The 23,248-nt window shown below is 36.7% G+C and overlaps 1 protein-coding gene across 7 annotated transcripts in view; it reads right to left on the bottom strand.

Moving 5' to 3' along the window:
- LDAH (lipid droplet associated hydrolase) overlaps positions 1 to 23,248 on the bottom strand; it is a 132,058-nt gene that overhangs the window by 56,727 nt on the left and 52,083 nt on the right. For all 7 annotated transcript variants that reach the window (XM_068937072.1, XM_068937071.1, XM_068937075.1 and 4 more), the window contains one exon: positions 14,310 to 14,479. In XM_068937072.1, the coding sequence (XP_068793173.1) occupies positions 14,310 to 14,479 (170 nt within the window). The remainder of the gene's footprint in view (positions 1 to 14,309; positions 14,480 to 23,248) is intronic.

Here is a 23,248-nt window from a genome sequence, read left to right as displayed (position 1 = left end):
CTGAATGTGAGCTTGCTCCTTTTTAAACTAGTGGTAAAATTTCCATCAATGTAACGGGGCTTAATTCTGCCCGACAAACAAATTCTGATTAAAGGCTTTATTTATCACATATTAATAGTTTACAGTCAATGTAGATTTCACCAAAGACACAATATTCTCAGCTCTCAAAGAATAAATACATGAAGACCAAGTCTGCTGTAAAACACTTGTCACAGTAGTTCTAGGAGATCATCTTGGATTGAGAAGTAAATTGAGACCTTTGATTATTCCCTTTGAAATCAACAGGCTTTCAATCATACCATGGTTTCTTGGTTGCAGGTCCCTTTCAAAAGGTTGTCAGTACCTGTTATTACACCATCTTACAGTGCTAAAACCTGGCTAATGGCAACAGGAGAAGAATCACCTTACAACACCTTACAAATGGGTCACGGCACAGGAAAAAAAATCTGCCGTTTTCTAAAACAAAGTATTCCTCCGCTTTTTCCAGATGAACTCCAGAATTCTGCTAGGCATACAAAAGACTCGAACTCAGTATTGTACTCTACAGATACTAAAAAATACTTCTGTACAGGTCAGCTACACATACTAAACTATTTGTGGATTATTAAAAATATTTAAAAATATTAAAAATAGACTGTTCATTACATTTACAAGTCTCACAGGATTGAAATGCAAATTACTCTGTACTACAAATATTTGGGTAACTGAAGACTTGCCCAAAAAGTTTAAAAAAAAAAAAAAGAAAAAAAAAAGGAAAAGCCTTTTTATGGGTTAAGGTAATAATGAGAAAACTGTTCTCCTAAAAATCTGTATCTTATTGTTGGACTGAAAATAGTTTAATAGAGAAAATGTTCATTGACAGAGCAGTATTTTACATTCAGAATTAAGCTCCATCAAAGTGGGCAGTATCATTCCATCTACCAGGGAATTGCCAAAGGAGACAGCCAAAACTTGCAACAGCGTGATAATACCGGCAGGGATGGATTTGTTGCTATTATGATTAAAGCATATAAACAGAAGAAGATTAGGAGGGGTGAGAGTGAAAAGAAAGGAAGAATAGTTTATTGGTTGGAAGAAGGGCAGGGAGAAGCTTATGTTGGAATGCAGTGTCACAGTTACACACCATAAAGCTTTCAGTTGCTCCCATTACATGTATGTCAGAAAGCAGCTGCCACTTTCCAGGAGAAATTCTTTCCACTTTCATTTTGGAAATACAGGGTGGGATTTTTTTTTAGTGTAGCTCTCCCATAAGATCACTGCACTGCATCTGCAGGTACGCTGATGGTTCATGGACTGGTAAATTCGATCACTGAGAACCCTGATCTAGGAGATTTACCACTAAAGATGAATCAATAACATGCTCTTAAGGTGTATAATGGAGAGATGGCTCATCATAACAAAAATATTAAGATTCAGTTTCTCTGCTGTCTTGAACCAACTGCTTTCACAGCCATTAGCTTAGAGCAATACCTACTAACAAATCTCAGTGACAATGTATTCAGTTTAAGGAAAAGAGGAACAAGGTGAATGAGAAACCAGTCTCACAATTTTAATCTCACTCCGCTGATGAAAAAGGAAGGTCATAATCTTCCAGAAGTCCCTCAAGATTTTTGGACTTCTGTCTTTTAGTGTTCCACTTGACAAACTCTGAAGAGGTATACTTCACCACTTACTGAAGTCAGGCCTCACTAAAGCATGCATTCACCCCAAACCCACAGTTCTGCTCAACCAGCGAGGAGAGCAGACAGATAAGGAAAAATGAGCTGAGATTTTCTGTTGGAAGAAGTCAGAAGAAGTCCATTACTCCTCTTAATCATTTTAAATGAATAAAAATGTTACTGTGGAGTAAGAAGAGCAGAACAAATTCTCGCCTGTGAAAATAGTACCGGTGAGCCACAAACTATACACTGGGAAGAAAAAGAGTAGAAAGCAGAACCATCTGCTTTGTATTTTCAACAACGAAAGAAAAGAAACAAGGTATTGAGGTTCAAGACAGAACTTACACCTTGTACACATTGGTATTGTCACAGTATCAGAGAGAAAAAGAGAGGGGAAGTAGCAAGGAATTCTCTTAGACAACTACTTTTTCAATCACACCATTGATTTTCCTAGAACTATAAGCATTTTAAATAATATGGCAAAATTCAAACTTCATTACTTCATGTTACAGACTACTCCTAGCACTAATTACTATGACAAGTAGTATATGCGTAGGAATACAGTAAGAGAGCAAACACATTGTATTTAATTTATCAGTAAATACAACTGTTCAGCAGGTAGAAAGAGCTTTAATGCAACCGAGAGCATGAATATGGAGAATACCTTTCAATCGCTAATGCCAGATAAAAAGTCAAAACTCTGCCAGCTGCCACTAAAAAGGTCACAATTCAAATTGTATTTATTCATATCTGGATTTTTTATTTTTCAATTCAGTGAAATACACTTACAGTGGTCATATAGCTCTTCAAAATATACCAGAGGAGGAAAAATTCACTCTAATGCTTTCAAAAACACTTAGGACTCAGTGAATTCTATTTCTTATAAAGAATTATTCTGCATTTTGGAAGCTGAAATGGAGTGAATTGTCCTTACAATTTTCCACTGACTAGAAATGTTGTAACAAAGTTATTAGAAGCACATTTTCATGATCATTAATTGAACTTTCTTACAAGACTCCAAAGGTAACAAGTTTAATAAATACATTTATAGTTTCTGGATTTCCAGTTAAATGTATATTTAATACTGAATTCCACATAAAAGGGCAAATTCCAATGATTTTTTTTCAAAGTGTCACAGTTCAGTAGACTTGCCTCCAAATAACAGAAATCAAGATTTGAAATATTTATAGACTGAAATTACTGGAAAAGGAAATGGACTTTATTGCATTTCAATTAGAAGATCCCTATTTACTGCTTATTTTTATTGATAAAAATGTCTAGGAATCTCAAAGAAACATAATAAATTAGCAACACTCCTAAGAAACCTCGGCCACTTGGTTGTTTTCCTTTGCCTGCTCTTGCAGTATCATAGCTGCAATCCCACAGGACTCCCCTTATAGAGTCTACAATACAATGCCCAGCATATCCATAGTTCCCACACAAATGCAGGCACCTCAGTCTGAAATTGTACTTTTTCCATCTAATCCTCTGAGAAATACTGAGCTTAAGAAAGCAGGAGGAAAAAAAACAAGGGTTGAACTCAGCTTCAGAGTCAGACTCCTACTTTCAGCATCTGCAACGTAGGGGTCCATGCGTGAGCTAGGTGGCTACGCTCCCATTAGAGGCAAGGAAGAACTAGGGCATGACTTAGTTATGTTAAAATGTCAGTGTCCAGCGTCATTTTAGACAACCCACAGCATCTTGCCTGGCCTCCAGCTGTTGCTCCAGGTTGTAGAGCACAGGTATCCCACAAGTTGTGTTCCCACATCTGCCAGATTCGGCTGCCTCAGATAACACAGCATGTCTCAAATGGCACCAGACCTCTGTTTAGGCAGACGAATCATAACCTCACTCAAAAGGGGAAAGAAGGTGGTTCAACCCAGAAATCTAGGCCTTGACTCAGTTCTCTAAACACAGGTGTTTAGATATTTGACATATACTCAGGTATATCTGAGTGCCAGTTTTGGCACTGGCAAAAATCCCCTAAAATAATCAGTTACAAAAGAAATAACTAACAAGCTAGGAAAAGAATCTAGTATTTAGTTAAACTTTATTCAATAGTATATTAGAACTTCCCTAAATGCAGTGAATGCTGCACACTAAGCTCAGAAGTCCTACAACTGATTTCTGCAAAGTTTATTCCTGTTTCTGATTCCTTTTACTCCTGTAGTAAACTCTTCAAACAGGACACAACATTCTCAACAAATATAACAGCTAAGGCAGAGGAATATATTCTTCCACGTTCTCTTTCGCTTTCAAAGTAAGAATCCCTAGACTTCACCGTAAACCATGAAGAATGAAAAAAGTAACAGTACAGCACAGTAGTTTTTAATTACAATACTATCTCTACCCTAGGCAATTTCTTCTCACTAGAAGATTCAAACTAAGCTCTTCTCCACAGCTTCGGTAATTGTATTACACATGATGAAATGCAAGAGTTGAAGCAGCAGTTCGACTTCTTTGTTAAAGGCTCAGGATTGCAGGAGGAATTGCAGTTTAACCTAGAGCTTCTAGGAACAGATATTAGCTATTAGAGATACTGGCCAGACTCAAAATTTACCCGCGTGTTTATAAAAACTGTGTTTAAGGTCTCCACAAAATCTCTTCACATGCTCCTTTCAAGAATAATTCTTTAATGCCTTGATTGCTTTCCTCCTTTCTGTATTCAACATTAAATTAGCATGAAAACTGCTCACTTCCAGCTCTATTGTATTCTATAGCAGCATCTTAAATGCAGGAGAAAAATAACAAACAAGTGCAAGGTATGTGCAACATATCTTGATATTGACTTTTGATCAGTTGGTCCAACTCTTCCTAGGAGCTGGGAGTCTGATTTTCAAGTATTTCTCTGCATACACATCTGCAGCCAGAATTTCAAAAGACCTACCACCCTACATAAAAAGTTCTTTGGGAAATCCGGCTTTCAAAAGGGTGTTGAGCTCTTTTGAAAATATCAGCTATAAATCCTAATTGTTTTTGAAATTCACTTCTTGTTATGTTATGTGTTTATGATTCTCTCATTTTTATAGAACCATTTAATTTAGCTATTACAATATGAAACCAAATTTTTGGAGATGCAAAATAACAAAGTTATATGAACAAATCTTTAAAAATCCACAGTACTTAATAAATCCTGTTATTCTGTTATTTACCATTCTAGCCATCTTTTTATTTTTAGTCCTTCATTTCCTCTTCATTCTCATGTTTTACTTTGGATTCTTGATGAATGATCACAGATTCTGGTTTTCAGTTTATTTTTATTCCTTTTTTGTTTGTACATTTGGCTACTTTAGTGTCTTTTAACTTCCTAGAAAAAATATTTGTTATAGGTTTATTTGAATTCTGACTGCATACATTTGAAAAGAAATCAGACGTTTCATTAGTAACGAAATAAATGGAAATGCTTTTTTAAAAATTCAAGAGCCTTTTCAAATCAAAATTAGTGTTTTTATGTTTCCCTACTTTGAATCACCACAGACAAAACACTTGGTTACCGTATTGTTTCTGTACTCAATTAAGCAGTATGCCAAACATGTTAGGAAGGTGACCAAAGCTTTAAGTTGAACGTTACGAACTAACCATGATTTTCCTCAGAAACTTCTGGGACCTCATTTTTCCCTTTTTCCTCAGGCCTACTTATCACATGCTCATGATCTAAACAAGTTAACCCCAAAGCAAGCATATTATTGACTCTAAATCCTCTCTCTTAAAAATGTGATCAACATTACACAGGAACCTATATTCGTATGCTAGGTAATTACGTTCTGATGGATATACATACCACTGCTAGTTTTCCCAAACCAGTCTTTTAATTGCACCAGACATCAATTTTAATTTTCTTTGGAATCCTGGAGGAAGAAAACCTGAGAGCATAAACTAGAAAGATGAACATTAAAAGACAGAAACTTTTAAATTCCTTTCTCCAGAAGCAGGTAGATGGGGCGACTCAGTAGTTCTGTCTGGAAACAACCATTTATAGAAAACAAGCCCATGAAGAGCAACCAAGTGCTTGACTAAAGGAAAAGGAGATGCTTTTTTTTTTTTTTTTTTTCCTTTTTGAAAGTCTCTGATCTATAGTTTGCCACAACTGAAATAGTAAATCAATATGTCTCTCTCTTTTAGTAACTTTAAAGTATGTCTAATAAAGAAATCTAATATTAACTAGCAGGCAGTTATATCCTGTCGATCATAACATATTTTGTCAACATAAGATTCAGAAGTTGGTACAAGTCTAAGAGACTACACAATGTATGAATAAAACCCAATTTCTCTGCTTAAGACATGAAAGTAAAAAAGCAGACAGATACAACGCAAAGTTCATGTATCTTCATAGAGTATGACTGCAAGCTCTTCTGAAATTCTTGATGGTATCTTCATTGTTGATAGGTTTAGTTACTTGCTGACAATTAATAGATCATGCTACTTTGGCCTTGAAGCCAATTCTCCATTATAAAAATGGTATTCTTATTGCAAAGAAAGATGCATATACTGCTCCCCAGTGAAAGCAAAAGACACAGATTTGACTCCTTAATTTGCCTTCAGGCATTTTTACATTTGAAGCTATGTCAGCTTCAACAGTTTTTTTCTCATTACAAGTCTCCTATACTTTTTTGTATACGTGAGACAATTCACATTCTTTCCTCCTGCAAATTGCAATATTTTCTTTGTCTATGAAGCAAAGAGTAATTTGAGGCAGACCTATACACAGCACCTGGCAATCCAGTCTGCTCTTATTCACAAAGGTGGTGTCCAGTGAGGTTTCTACAAAAATCCTGTCTGCCAGTTGATTGCTGCATTTTCTATGGAGTTTACATTTTTAAAGCTTTTCTTTGGCGGGGAGGGGTAGAAAAGAATATTACTGGGACCATTAGGATTACAGAGTTTGTCATCAGGCCAGTAAAAATAATGGTTGCTAGGGGTCTCTGGGGTGAGCTGACACTCTCAAACCAGTTACATAGTTATTGACCTTTTGCTGATAAGGTTCTGGAGTTTTGTTGAGCTGTTAAGTTCAGGCTGGTGGGCTTTTATGAGTGTCTCTCAGCCAAAAGTTATTATCTCTCTAACAAATCTTTGTTGGCCATGGACTCACCCATTATTGCTCTTTGCTTTGCATCCCCCTCCCCCTCCCTAAAAGAGAAAAGATTTTAGACTTTCATATGAAGGTTGTTTTCCCTTTCTTTCTTTCCCCTCCAACCGTAGATCTCTCCTCAAATCTTTGTAAAAATTCCCTTGATGCTTCAAAGACATATTATCTTATTTATTCTATTTGGTCAGGTTTAATAAATCATCTATGTTATTTCCTGCCTTTTCCAAATGACAGACCTGCATAATCTTAGCATATGCACCAAGCTCCTGTTGCCTGCTTTACTGGCTTTTCCACCAGATTTACTGGTATTGCCTGAGGCTTCACTGAGAGAAGATACTCCGCAGAACTTTGTCATCTGTTCCAGGGTAGATTACGCAGCCCCTGCGATATGTATACTGTCAACTAAAGCAAACTTAAGTCTAATTGGTGGCTTAGACCACCTGCGCCTCCTTTTACATGCTCCCAAAGCCCTGCTATTTACCAAGAATTGATGAAGAGAACTGCCAAAAATACATATTATAGAAAGAGTCCGATTCAGTGACTAGCTTAAGACATGCGTAAAGCTAAATTAGCACAAAAGTCTTAATGAAGGCAGTGGAACTTAGACTCCGGGTTAAATCAGTGGAAAAAGATGTTTGATTCCGTCTTTTTTTAACACTCTCAACAGTAAAAGGGGGATGAAAATAAATGAAATTAGCTGAACACTAAGTTTGCTTATTTTTTTAATATAAAGTTCAATTACTTGGAATGGATAGACTGAAGTAGAAGAAAAATACACCACACAGTTTAGCTTTATATTATAGTCTAACAATTCACAGCTCTCTTCAAAAGAAATGTATTTATTTGAAATAGGCATCAATTCCCTTGCGAGATAAGCTAAATACAACCTTCCATTTTTTTTCCCTCCGTAATAATTTTGTGCATGTTCTCATTGGGTTTGTGTTACTGTAAGTCTTTTGCCAATTTTATTTTCTTATAGGTTTTTTTTTTTGGGGGGGGGGGGGGGAAGGGGGGGCTTTATCATTTAAGCAGGCAAGTAACACAAAATTTATATAAAAATACTGTATTTCCACTCTGCTTCTCCAGATCATGAGTGGCTGCTGCTAAACATAACCACATATCCATACCCCACCTATCCCTGCAATCCATAAACGAAATAAGAACAACAAGCAGTTCTCAGTGAGGACAAATCAAAACAAGGCTGCCACAAGCCAAGGACATTTATTCACACTTCTACTGTACTGTCGGTCACACCACACACGACACAGGTCTACAACGCATACTTCTCTATATGAGAACACATACCACCTCTCTTCATAAATCGTTTGGGTAATTTTCTGACTTCACGAAGTCGCCCTACGCTCTTCAAAAGATTTAAGGCAAGATTACTTTTGTAAGGGAAAAAGTGCAAGGTGAGAAAAAATATATTTGTTCAGTGAGCATATTTTAAACTTTAAAATTGTCAGTCAGGTGCTCATCAGAAATGATTTTACCACGACAGCAGCAACACAAACTGAGTTTGCTGAAAGTACTGTGAGAGGTAATTTAGGTAAACGATAATCAACATTTCCATTAGATGATACAATGCTAAATGAAACCCTCAAAAAAGAATCAAAATATATATTTCTGCTTATCTCAGGTGCTTTCAGATTTTCATTTGTTTTCTATTTCCAAAATGTGCTATAACTTTTACAGACTTCCAAATCTGATAAATTACTGTCCATTCAAAACATGTTTTTTGTAATGACGACACCTGTCTTGATTAACATATTTAGGTACTAATCACAGCAAAACAGATATTGTATAAATGTCATGGCTTTCATGCAGTCTTTTCCCTCATCTGTTAATGCAGCTGAAAACATTCTTGTCATCTCAAAGGTCAGACATGCTTAAGGATAGTTCTAGCAGTTCTTGTACTGTTAATAAATCTCCCTCTTTTAATCTCATAGTCTCTGTGGATTTCCAGTATTTCTATACTGAAGAATTTTGTTTTCTTGTAGGGGACCCTTGTTTAAAACTATGGTGACTTCTCTCTTTCCTGTCATTAAAAAAGTGTTTCCCAAATTCATGATCAAGCTTTCAAAACAACTGAAACTAAGTTACTAATCTGAAAGGGTCACTGAATTTTGTATCAAAATAAATCACTTGACAGAGGAATTTTGACATATTTGTCTCTCTTATGGCCCAATTCGACTTTAACTGAAGCTGAGGGGAGTTTTCTAAGTACTTCAGCAGAAAGGAACTAGGTATTAACCAGACACAAAAGAAGCAACTCCATTCAAGGCGTAAAGATATAGGAAGGAGAGATTCTTATACTTGTCCAAGTAAGATTTTAAACCATTGCAAAACCATGCGACACTCTTTCTCTTCTCTCCCTCGTAAGTCACTATTCTAATCAACCCAAAACGATGTGGAAAAGAGCTCATTTAGCAGATGGGATATCTTTGCTATGATGGCAAATTACGTATTTGCCAATATCAGCAAAATAACTTCTCCTTGCCTAGCTCAGCTCTTATGAGAACTAACATCTCTAAAAAACAGGGGGGGGAGGGGGGGAAGGCAACTATTTGAAGCTTTTGTCTTCAGGGAGCTTTAACTGAAAAGGAAGATTGTCTTTGCCAATAAACTTTGGAAAATTCTGATAACTTATACAGTTGATGTTGACCAAGAGACTTGATAAATGAAAGCCTGAGTAAAGAATATCTACACATGGAAATACTACAGGAAAAACTCCATATCTGCATACTTTAGTCCAGAGTCAATCTAGAATACATTTAAAACTGTTACCTTAATATATTTTGAAAATAGATCAAGGTATATCAGAAAAAGGTATTCAGTTCAGAATCAGAAGGTTCTTATATGACTTATGCAGCAATAGCTACTTCAATTTAAACTTCACTGTCTAACTGCAAAACAGTATTAATGGATAGACCAACATACACTGTTAAGAGAGAGAGGGGAGGCTACATGAGGATGACCCTGGACAATATTTTTTAAACCAATATTTTAAACAACATTTTTAAAACAGACTGACTACATATACAGGTAATTTCCTGGCTAAGAGATGGCAGAGTAGAGTTTCTGAAACCTTATATCCCAACCAATATCTTTGTCAGAAGGGTCACGTGCAAAGATGTCTCCTTCCACTAAGATGTGCTGCAAAGCGCTGCAGGTAATCATGAAGAAGTAGACTCTTAGACTAAGGAAAAAAAAGCTAACAGGACTGTGACATCTGTCATTCTGTTGTGTATCTGTAGGCCATTAATGTTTCTAAGCAAGCTGTTCACAACAGATGGAACATGGTCTTTTGGTTCAGGCATGAAACCAGAAAATGAGGACTACATATGTTAAAGTAAAGGTGTGATTTAGGGGAGCAAAGAGGGTAGTGAAAAATCGTATTATTAACAATACTGCAACAGAAGCTTTGGAATGACAGGACAGAGAGAATACTCTAGTATCAGCTAAATTTAATAAAGAATGATAAAATATATTCCTGGTTTTTTTTACTAATATCAGAAATAATGGTAATAGTTTTTTTTATAGGGGAAAGTTCCTTTTTTTTTTTACTAAATATTTTGAAGAATGTATAAAAGAAGAAAGAAAAACAGCTTTCATGCACACATAGGAGCATCACCTAAAATAACATATTTAATATGCATTTATGCGCCAATCAGCTCTGGCAAAATGCCTCACATTGTGGTCATTTAATCCATGAAACCATTAATAATACTAACAACGGGTGAAAGAAGTATTTTTATATGGATTCGAAACCGGTTAAGGACACAGAAATCAACAGCAGGGACAAACAGGCAATGTTAGTATGGCAAAAGGTTAACAGAGAAACGCGCAGTAACTCCTCCTAGGCATCTTTAACTTATTTATAAAAGGGAATGAATAGCACCAACATTTTATATGGCATAAATAATTCCAATTAGTTAGCAGTGAAGAAATGTTTGCTTAACTCAGGATATCTCAGTTAGTGGAAAATCTTGTGATGGGTGAAAGTCTACCGTTTTATGAAGAATAAGATGCATGGAAAAAACTTTCTAAGCCACACACATTACTGAATCCTGAAACAGTTGTAGCGCCTCAAGAGGAAGTCCTGAACGCAATTTGTGTACAGATTTAAAAAAAAAAAACACACACATACATGGTTATGCCACTGTATACATTTCTGGAATCATTAAACGTCAACTATGGTATTTTGTTATGCTCATCATACTCCTCAAAAGAAAGGTATAGACCAAAAGGAATTCTGTTTACGAGAGAGAACACGGTGAAGGAGAGAGATGGTAGATGTAAAAGAACAAAGCACAAAATGATGTGGTGGGATTTCCAGGGTGTTAACTGGTCTTATACACAACTATTCCAACACATATGTTGTTAGCTACTAGGTCTAAAATCAGTCAAGTTCTAGCATTATCCCGTATTCTTTGGTATCACTGAGACACAGATACAATGCATGATTCTGAATTGCACGTTACAGAAATGTTACTTGCTTAAGCTTATAAATACTCAGAGGTTTTACACTCTTATTCGTTAATGAGTTTTACAAGAACTATTGCATCATATGATGGGTTTATCAGCAAGTGTTAATTGGGATGCCCACAAAGGTGCGGGTGTTTCAAAAGCAACACCACAAATGAATGCTGTAACAGACTGAATTTCGTTAGCAGGTAACATGTCAGTCTTCTGACTGAATTAATGATCAACCTGAGTACTTTAGAAAATACTTAGCAGTGTCCCCAGCAACGCACACAGAAAGGCTCCAAATAAGGATTTGTATTTTGGAAGTCAGCGCCCGGACGATATAGCCTACTTATGATTTAGGCCCCCGTGTCAAAAATGGAGAAAATCAATATGTCAGTTAGCTTCATTTCTCAGTTCTAGTAGGCGAATAAATAGCAAAGGAGATTAAGAGGTTAAGAACAAGTACTAAGTAAGCTGAAGAGTACATTGCATTTTTCTGTCTCCCAGTGAGAAAATTTCTGAGGGGTCTGACAAACTCTGGATGCTTCACTTCCCACGAAGAGGTGAATCTAATCAGGTTTGGATATCCACCACAGTAACTAAGAAGTCTCCAAGATTACATCTGTACCAGCAAATAGAATAGCCAGGGACTATTTGCCGGTCCTGAGATTAAGCAGATTGGCATGGGATGGCCTGTGTCCACATGGCCCTCTTCACAATACCCACCTCCTTCCAAACAGGTTGTCTGCATCCAAATGAACCATTGGGAATGGGCCTCTGGCCTCTGCTAAGCCCAGAGTCAGGCTAGGGTGTTGTTTGGGAGAAGCTCACCGTTTGGGGCCAGAAGCGTCTTAGGGACTAGTCCAAGAGTTTAACTGCGTAGTTGGCTGTTTACCAGTATTAAAACCCATGCTGTAGCCCCAGTTAGTTAAAAGTATACTCATAACTCGTGTGGCGCTTCTCTACTAATTAGACTTAATTAAAGGTGGCAACATGAGACAGTAAGTTTTTGTTAAGGGGTCTCCGGAAACCATTAACAGAAGAAACTCTCTCTGAGAGTCAGTAGGAGAATAGGGATAGGGCCCAAAATTGAATTTATCCCACGGGTATATTGGCAATTCATCGTTTCTCTTGTAATAAAAGAATAAAGTAGTATGTAACAGAAAGGTAGCAAACAAACTTTAAGAAAAACAAAACAAAATGCAGTACGTAATTAATCTGCAGAAGATAGGAGGCCTCAAGAAATTAGCACCATTCAAAATAACAGCTGAAGAGCAACCAGGAAGGAGAGAAGAGGACATAGCACTCTCTCCGTTTCACGCCTGTGAGCCTAGTTTGTCAGGTTCCCTCATCACTCGTGAGAGGGACAATCTAGTCTATACTCGGTTAGATTATGAAAGGGCTTTAAACTGAGTACCAAAAAATCAAATTTGCTAAACATACACTTCAGATATAAACGTTTACTGAATTATTTGAACAATAAATACATCACATAAGAACTACACAAAAATAAAATCAAATGATCTAGCTACTAAAATACACATATGTGCTCAAAATCTTGTGGGAATCAAATATTCCAGTAAAAATAAAGGGACGGATTGAAACACAAGTTTCTTATTATCGCACTTCATATGTTATAAAGCCTAACAGTTAACTTATTTTTGGCAAAGGGACAAAGGTTGCACAACACTCTGGCTTACACAAATATTTTCTATTGTTAAATGCATCTTAAATGTAGCGTGTCATATGTTAACTTCACGCGCGCAGTGCACCATGCCGTCTAAGAGAGTCCCAAAGATGCCTGAATTTCAACACATTGACAAATATCATGTTGCCAGCATCAAATGGACCAGGTGTAAAAAAATTACACAACAATTCATAGTTTAATTGAAACCAGATAAAACCATTTGTGTAATAAAGACTGTACAGATGTTGACCAGAGAAAAATTGGTATTTTTGGACAAATTACTGCATATGATATTTTCTAGAACCTTCCGTATTGAAAAGATAAAACATAGTAATAAAAGTTCTGTCAAAAAGGCCCTTGTTTATAATCACAAAATTAAATAAGCCTGTGGTAATAGATCAGGTTAATCTCATGTTTCACTTTTTTAGTTGCCGTTTCCTTTAAAGGAAAGAAAAAGTTAGCCGGGCAGCGGAAATGGTTATGAAGAAATGGAAGAACCTACTCATGAATATATTAAATGCAGACCTTACACTAACACTGTACTACTCCCTTCCACCACAGACTGTATAATGTAACAGAAGAGGCAGTGCTTTAGAAAGAGGGAATAAAAAATAACAACAATTCAGTATTCTTCATTCATCATCCACTACTAGAGTAAATTATTACTGAGCACTAAGAGTTTGGTACTTATTTCCAGAGTTGCAAGGACACTCTTCTGCCTCAGCCTTCATATTGCTTCATAGGGGAAAAGAAAAACGTTGATGCACAATAACAAGAACATGCAATAACCCCTCGCATTCTCTTCAGATTACACAAACCAAGGCTGATCTACGGAAGCAAGGATCTATGCGTATGTATTAAATCTTAAAAACAATATCCTTGATACTACTACACACCACAATCTATATTACTATTCTTTTCCATATATATCCCCATATATAGTTAATAATCTGCTTGTCTTGAGGCAAGAAGATGCTATTAAAATCATAGCCACTCTTCACTTTTGGTGCAGTAACACAATATAATTACCAAATATCTAGTGATCTTTTTATAAATTATTTAAAGATGAGAAGACAATAAGAAGGTCCTGAATATATTCATCACCATTATTAATATTTTATATTACAATCTCTTATATTACCATATTATTTTATATTGTTAATCTTTTATATTATAATGGCATTTGGAGGTCCAAATTCACAATAAGAACTTTACATTAAATAACTTTTCTATATTTTATTAAGGTTAATCATTAATGTTTTTTATCTTACTTTAATGAGAACTGAGACTTAAAAGTTTTTGTATAGCAGAATACAGCTCCCGCAGGAAAGACATGGCACTACCCATAGGCTAGGCACGTACTCTGCTCTGCTAATAATGCAACTTTCAGGGTGTAAGGTTGATGTACCTGAAGTTCTGATGCTCGCTTCATCATTTCCAGTGTGATGTAGCAACCAATAGAATGAGCAATCAGTACCAGCTTTATATCTTTTGACACATTCTTTTTGAGGAAGTTCAGCTTATGCTCTACTTGTCCATTAAGTCCAAAAACATCCTCTAGTTCCTTAATATCTGTGTCTGAAACATAAAAGAAAAAAAGATCCTGTGTTTTAATATTAGAAATGTCAAGCACTTCATTTTTCTTCACTTCTTTGGAAAATTCCAAAATAAATAAATAAATAGCGAGCTATAAATTTTAATCTTATATTAGCACCACTGGTAAACACAGACTGACGCATCACCTCTTCAGGACGTGAAGCCTTACATTTAACTGGGGAAGCAGGGAAAGATACGGAAATACATGCACCTTGACAGCACGTCATCTAGCATTATGTTCTCTTTCATTCAATCCTCAAAGGCATTGGATCAACCTAAACCAATCCAACCTCTTCGAAAGAGGCAATGTTACCTTGTGACATCAGGACTTATCACTGTCAATCCAGCCATGAAGAGCAAGATCAGGTTAGAGCTTCAGGGTTCCACATTACTGTGCAAACTCATTTCTGTTTTGCCAGGGACCTCCTAAAGAAACTTGGGTAAATAATTTATGATGAGAACTTCACTACTCTCTTCCTGGCCAACTAATAAGACAAGGACAATTGAGTGACTGGAGCACAACTTACGGAGAACTCGGGCACCTTTAGCTCATTAAGTGGGTGACGGCTCTAAACTTCCTCGATGTAAGAGGGTTCACAGCTCTTTCATCCCCTAGGAAAGTGCTCTATCGACTAAACTAAAAGCTATACGAGGGATATACCATTCCTCCTTTTAAAGTTGGACCACTGTATGGAAAAGACTACAAGAAGAAACACTGAAAAAAAAAAAAGAATGAAAGAGAGAAAGCAATCACAAAGTAACATATTCCTCTAGCTTTTTTAGAGGAGATGCACTGGAACTAATATTACTTGGTCTCTTAAATCCAGGGGGTCATTTTCATACTCGAACTTAAACCCCTAATCTGTTACACTCCTTACATGATGACTTGCAATGCAGCTTTATCTGGAATGAGCCAAATCTCCTGGCAGCAAAATTCAGACATCTGATGGGGACTGGCTCATCGCTGAGCTCCGGTCCTGAGACAGCATACAGGTTCCTAACAAGAGCCACCCACCTCTAACAGCTCAGGAACAGCTAACGGGTCTAGCACACACACAGCCCTAACTGGCCCACTAAGTATTAGGCGCTTAACTCCCTCCTCAGCTTCTTTCGAGGTCCTGTGCATTAGCTCCCCATCTGAAAAACAGAGGTGGAATAAAGCATCCATCAGGCAGATACTGTAAAGATGCATTTAAGGAGTGTGAAAGGCATTCAGAAACTATTGCAAGAGAAAGTTAGCCAGCTATCTAGGCCTATTTTAGATATAGCTGGTTTTGTGACTGCTTGAAGAAAGTGCTAAAAGAAACCTTTCTTCCTGTAACTATGAGCATCGTATTATTAATGCTACCTAGTCTTTGAACGTCCAGGTAGTGAATTTGATAGCAATGGGTCAGTAACTTCACATGCTAAAATTATTAATATTAACGTACCGAAGTTATCAGGGATATAGCAGCCAAAGTACTAACTGGCAGTCTGGGCTGGCAAAAATATTACCTTTTGATCATCTGTGTAAAATACAATGTTTTGAAGCAAAATAATTTTTAAAGAATGTGTTCTGATGCCTTTTTTCTGAATCTTAAGCAATTACCACAGAAAGTTTTTTTTTTCAACCTAATCAATATTTCTACTAAAAGCACTGATGATCACATTCCAGTGTAATTTACAGTAGTTTACTTTAAATGAAAAAGGGGTTTATTATAAAACACACTCAAGGAACGCAAAATGAGATGAGAAGTAGCATTTTGCCTATTAGGTTTTCTACAGGTAATGGAAAACAAAAACGCTAGTTCTGCTTTCCAAAACCCTAAATAAAGGCCTAAGGCCAAAACATTGCTTTTAATCTTAGCTTCTATTTTTAGCAAAAACTGCCTTTCCTACTTTTCATTTATTTGTACAGCAGCTTAACGTCACGCAGGAGTGGGCTGTCTAAATCACAAGTCTAATTAAGGGTATATATAACCCACATAAAACAAAGAATACTAGAATTACAATGGCCCAGTGGATACAGCAACAAGTGACGCGGTATGTCATGTTGAGTATATGTATGTCATCATATATTGTGTTGAGCAGGTCAATTTTCCTTTGTAAATATTTGCTGTCATTTCCGTTCTTTATTTCTCAGGCATTGCCATCTCTAGCGAGAAAAGAGTTTGCTAGAAATGTTTTTTAAACAGCCAGTTTAGTTATGAATGATTATGATTACAGACACCAGTTCAATTGCATTGGCCAAACCATCTTATGCACAATCCTGCTCAGCACCATTCCAAAAAAGCTTACTTATTTAGATTCCCAAGTCTTTTGGCCTGTTTTACATACATACATGATCTCTCTTAGATTGAAAGCAAGTCCTGACAGCCAATGCTGACCCAAGAGAATTGTTTCAGCAGTTTAATGCAACTTTTCCTTTCCTTCTCAACTTCTGGTGTGTTGCCAAATCAAATCATATTGGTTAGACTTCTGGAAAAGCCACACTGGAAGATAAGCACACGGTGGAGTGTTCTGGGATCCAGACGCTAAATTCTATTCATCATAGACTCATCCAGCACTCTTCGGTCAAGTGAAACTCATATGTGACATATTCTATGTAAAAATACATATTCTATTTTATTTCTGGACAAATATAAAATTGCCCATGTCTCATGTCAGTTCACATCTCCCCAACACAAACGTTACACTTATAATAGTCCAAAATATGTGAGAGCCGGGCTGTGTCACAGGTTTGAAAGATTTATTTATTTATTTTATGGAATAAAATCGTCCAGGGATTGTCCAAAATCAACATGAATTTCTTGGGTGGAGGAGTTTAAATGGGATCTTTATATAAGCAAATAGACTTGCACAAACACACTGGCAGTTAGGTCTCCAATGGCTCTACATCAGAGAAGGGAGCAGAGGGTGAGTTACTCCACCTCAGGTGTGGAATGAATGGCATGGCTGAAAGAGAGCTCATTTAAGCAGCCTTCAGATATTAGAAATTATGAGAGTTGTACCTTATGCTGCAAACACCCCATCTGGGCCCAGGCATGTGATTTTAAGGCTCTATTTAGCTGATGTCCATTAAAAGAAATACTGTATTTCTGTATTTTCTTTGGCAAAGCATTAATCTTCTGATGTGCTTTCAGAAAAACAAATGTGCAATCACTTTAATGAATCTCTTTTTCTGACCTCTGCTAAACCCACAGTCAGAAAACAATGATAGATTAAAATAAAGTGTTTGCTCTAAGATTAGTCGACATGTTAATCTTGCTAGGAAAGAGGACCCTGGTTTTCAGGAAAATAACAGAAAATTATGTTTGTTTGTTTTTCTGATGTGTGTGCAAGTAAAATTCTTAAGCAGGAAAAAAAAACCCAGAACATCAGCTATATGAGCAGACTTTAGACTGAGGAAGATTTAGCCTTTCCTTAAAATTCTACAAAAATCATAGATTCCTTTTACCTTGAGGATTCAAAAAGATACTGCATGGGGGCAGATTTGCCTACACTACTCAAATTTGTGCATCTAATTTCTGCATGCCTTTGTCCTTCCTCAGTTTCCCAAAAAAACACTTGTGTGTCCAGCTTCCCAGCTACCCTGCTCACATTGGGTGACCGAACGTTTAAGTGCGATGCATACAGACATTTGTGTGCATTTGTTGCAGAGTAATTCTAAAGTCTGTCCCAGGACACCCACTCCATACGCTCCTTTATACAGAAATACTACAATGCCAACAAATTGCTCATGAATAAGTAATACACAACTTGCTTTTTTAAAAAAGGAAGAAGACCAAGCATCCTTCAAGCTGTGGAGCAGAAAAGAAAAATAGAAAATCCTGTTTTTTGTTCTCAGCACAAATGTATTTAACACTTCTTGTGGCAAGACAGAGACTAACTGCATCACCGACTTACTATAAACATGCACTGCTACAGGTAGCTTCTTCAGAAAAAAAATCTTCCCTGTTTAAAGTAAACTGAATATACTAATTACAAATCAATAACAACTAAAACTACATTTGAAATAACCTAACAAAATGGGTTGGATTGGTTATCACGAATCTGAAAAACTGTCCGATCCACAGATCTTTTCACCTCAGTCTCATGTCTCTTCCTGACCTCCATATTCAAAGCCGTCAAATAAAAAAGAAAGTTTAACTTTCTTGGCTTTGTTTTTATATAACAAATTAATCACAGACTGGATGATAACTGTATAGGGCAAACAGGGGACAAAATGGTAGGATTTAGATTTATATCTGGTTCTGAAGACAGCACAGTACCTCTCTTTATAATAGTGCATTATTATTACAGTCCAATAGCCTGGCTTTTATGAATTGTTTCCCTTGTGGTCATACCTGTATGCCAGTCAAGAAATCTGTTCTAGCAGAATACAGATGCTACAGCGTGTTCTTGATTTAGGAAGAAATTCAGTATTTTGAAAGGTAGCAAAAGATCATACCACCATGCTATAAAAGGAAATAAAAATGTGGCAATATGTTTGAATATATACTATATTCAAAGTATATAAAACAATAAAATTACACTGAAAAGTTATATAATTTATTTTTTATAATTTATATAAATTAATGTATACATTAAAAAAGGAATCACCTCAAGAGCCACTTTAGAAGCTTTAAAGTGTGTCCTGGAGATGCTAGGAACACAGCTAGGGATACACAGACTACACTGAGAATAGTGCAGTTGTGTTGCTCTTTCCAAAAATTATTTAATTTAACCAGAGAAAGGAAAATAAGATGTTGACTGCTTTCCCTATGCCACTGGTGGGATATTACAAGCAAACTAGCCCTGGAAAAGAAGGTCTAAAACAATAAATTCAGATTAGGAGTGGACTTGTCCCAGTACATCATGAAACCCCTAATGAATCAAAGGTCCTGGAATGTTATCTTCAGGCTGTTAAACGAACAGGGTACCTGAGGAGCCCCTTAACAGCTAATTGTATAAATAAATGTAAAGGCCACCCACCTCCTTCTCTTGAAATGAGCCACGATTACAAACACGACCTTGGTAAAGTGCTAAGAAGATTGTAAGCATATATACATTTTTTTTTTTTTTTAAGGAATGGGGAGAAGGATTAAGGCAAAAAAAGAGAGCAGAAAAAGGCAAAACTGGACAGTATTATCTTGACTAGACATTTTGATAACCTACTTATTGGAGGAAAGAGTGAATCATATGTTAGTGAAAGCTAATGATTTTCAAAAGATGAGAAAGGGAAGGTCAAAGACAGAAGGGGAAGAGGTGCCCACACAGAAAAATAGGTCTCTAGGATCTTACCTGGATATCAGTGAGGCCACATGCTTACCAGAACTGGAGATGTGGTATTAGTTGAAACAACGTCTGTGTGTTGGGGTTTTAACACCTTAGAAGCAAGGGGCAAAAGTTCTCTCAACCAAATATTAATGTTCTGATGCACAGGAACTGAATGTGGAGATTAATCTCTCCCTCCCCTGTCGTCTTGGCTTAGGTTTAACAAGTGCCAAAGCACATGCACAAAGCTATGAATTTAAGGCAGCCTCATCAGTTTTCCAATCAAATGGGCTAGTATCCTCTAAAAAAAGGATCTCCATCACTGTCTTCATCTCATTAACAAAATACCAAAGGATTAAAAAAATGAAGTCATTGTTGCAGGATATCTAGTGAGTATACAATGAATAAACAAAACTACACAGCACATTAGTTAAGTTTGTTATGGCCAAGACTGAATTAATGGAAGTACAGTAATTACACACTGTCTTTTGCAAGACAACAAATACGCTCAGTTGTTAAATGCTTCTGTCCCCCTTGGAAACTTTAGGATTGTCAAGACCCCCTCGGGAAAAAGAAAAAGATACATGGTGCACATCTGGAATCCTTGCCCTGAGCACAGTAAGAGGACAAAAGATAAGGATTTCCATTTGAATGTAAGTTTCTAAATGGTACCACTGACAGGCATCACAAACTATGCAGATGCAGAATGCTGATTACAGTGAGAACATCATTTCTGCATTGGGCACGAGTCTCCATATCTTGCTCAGAAACAACATCTGAAGACATCTGGAAATGGCCCAGATGTGACAACAAAGAAAGGCATGAATGAGAAAGGCAGATGCTAAGTTTTCCATGAATGCTGACAAGTACCTGGGGGAATGAACAGGAAACTACTGAAAAAAGATTTCTTAATTTGCTTCTGTGGACATACTACACTGAAAAAGGCATGGGTTCCATGGTCACAGGCTACATATGCCAAAATCGTATTGCTAGCTAGACTCTCAATACATTGCAGATCACAGGAATGAGATGTGGCCTCTCTTGAATAAAGCCAAGGAGCTTCTTTATTACATAAGAAGCATATAAACCTTTGTGGATTCTTTTAAGTACACTCAAGAGTCACAGCTCAGCCACGACAAGATTCCAAGATCTGAAACTAGGCATTTCGTGATTTGTGGTCTACAATGAAGGAAACAATCCAAGAAAAGAGAAAAATACCCATTCCAGCAGGAAAATGTTATATGCAGCCTGGTGGCATGAAGCTGACATATCAAAGTAGTGAACAGCATCAATGAAGCTGGCATCAAGATCTGCGTGAAAAGGTGACTTGCAATTATATGTCACGAAGGAAAGGGAAGAAAAAAAAAATCCTTAATGTACCTTCAATGTATCTTCTCCTTCACTAAGTCATTTACTCTGAGGAGGCAGTGCCAGGATAGCAAATGACAAACTCTAATGAACCTAGCACACAAATCGTGTGTCAGGAATTTTCAGAACTGAATCCTGTACAAGATAAAAACAAGTAAATATCTGGAGACTGAACGAAGGGACTGGAAGGAGACTCACCTCTTTCTCTCAATATGCCACTCATTTCAGCTGCATGATATATCACCATACCCCCTCATGCTAACAGTGAGGAAAGCAACAAGTTTTAACAGATGAAAATCTAATAACATCATGAGAAAATATCAAAAGGAAATAAAGCAAAATTAGGCAAGGTACTGAAAGGTAAGTGATGCTATCAAAAGGTGGTGAGTGGAAGAGAGGGTAAGGCACACGATATCAAGCAAGGTCAACTGAATAGTTCAGGAGAGCTAATCCGAGGTTAAGTGCACAGTGCTCTCACCAAAGACCGTAAGTGCATCCAGCATACAGGGTCAAGTATTGTAGACTTTATGCCCCACCTTCTCTTTCCACTGTACCTATATACGACACTGGTGACAGAAGCAGCAATTGTGACTGAGTAACTACTCTCTATATGAGGCAATCTGTGGAAAATTTAATCTTTGCTTTCACATAGCAACAGGCAGAAAGTAGTCCCATACCTAAATTACTTAAAAGGAACACTTGCTGAACTGGGTTGCAGAGTCAGAAGTTTAATTCTATAAATTAAATAATCCATCTGTTTTTGCTCTATAGCAAAACATAGTAATTCTGTATCACCGAACGACGCCAAATGAAAATGCTTAAATAGAACTGTAAAATTAAAAACTGGGCTTTCAGGTTTGCACGTCTAAGATGGTAAATCATTTAGAAAGTATAGACCCTAAAGATATATTGCTTAAAGCCTAAACGCTTCACCCAAACTTTCATCTGATTCTTGAGCCCTGGATAATTTGTATCAGCAAGTGATAAAATGACAAAGTAATGGGATGGAAATCATGAAAGAATGTTCAATAAATATTGAAGAACTCCTATGACACAAGGAACCAGGTCTTAAAGCATTGTGTTTTAGATTAACCTCCAGACCTTAATCTGGCCCTGGTACCCTCAGGAACTGTTCATGCAACTTTTAAGATAAACATACCACTCATTAGTGTTTACTGGAGTAATTACTTTTTGTAAAGGTATCCTCCACAAATAAATTACCATTTACTCAAGAAACTGAAGTGGCCATATGCATTATTTTCTTTATTAGAAAACTAACACGAGACCTTAATTTACACATTAAACTACTGATATCCTTTGCTATATATGTTCCTATTTCTGGGACACTTATTTAACACCTAATCTGTTTTTCAAAGGAAGTTGCATTACAATTAAATCACTACTGGCATAATCTGACAGAATGAGCTAATAAACATGACAAATACTAAAAACAATTGTTGATTAAAAACACACAAGAGCACCCTGAACTTCTTAAGTCACGACCTCAGAAAGACTTATTTTTATTCCACATTCCCCCAATCTTGCTTCCTGCTAACAGATTAGGGCAACTATTAACAAGGTATAGTAAGATAACAGTACAAGCTCTGAGACAAAACTTTGTGGTTGTGCCCAATTATGGCAAGGCAAGCACTACTGGATGGTGATTTTATGGTGCAGATCTAAGCCATCCTACGTGCAGCATAATCACTTTTATATGCTTAAAGTAAATCTAAGATAAGTGTTTTACATAACATAGGTGGAAAATTTTACCATATCTGGATGACTGCATTTTACAGTCAATAAGCTGTATGACTACAGAAAGTGCAAGTTACAAGAATTTTCAATTAACACAACATAACCAAAAGAAAAGCAAAACAAAACATTAATAAAGAAAAAGCTTGGCTGGGGAGGGGTTAAAGAACCATCACTATGAAGAACCAGATCTAAATTTCCATTGTAGAATCAGCTCCAGAAGTGAAAGCTAAGAGTTGGAGTGAAGTGGACTGTTCCGATAAGCTTCTTTTCTTCTGGATATTCTGAATTCTAGTGAATTCTGAATTCCCTTCATCATTTGCCCACACAAACAAGACTGGAAGAGACTTCCTTGCTAAGGCAGACTACCACAGTCAGATATATCTAAATATATAG

This window comes from Struthio camelus, chromosome 3, assembly GCF_040807025.1.
Source record: "Struthio camelus isolate bStrCam1 chromosome 3, bStrCam1.hap1, whole genome shotgun sequence".
In the NCBI taxonomy this organism is placed as follows: Eukaryota; Metazoa; Chordata; class Aves; order Struthioniformes; family Struthionidae; genus Struthio; species Struthio camelus.
Note: the sequence above shows the minus strand (reverse complement) of the source record. Positions and strands in the feature narration are given on the sequence as shown.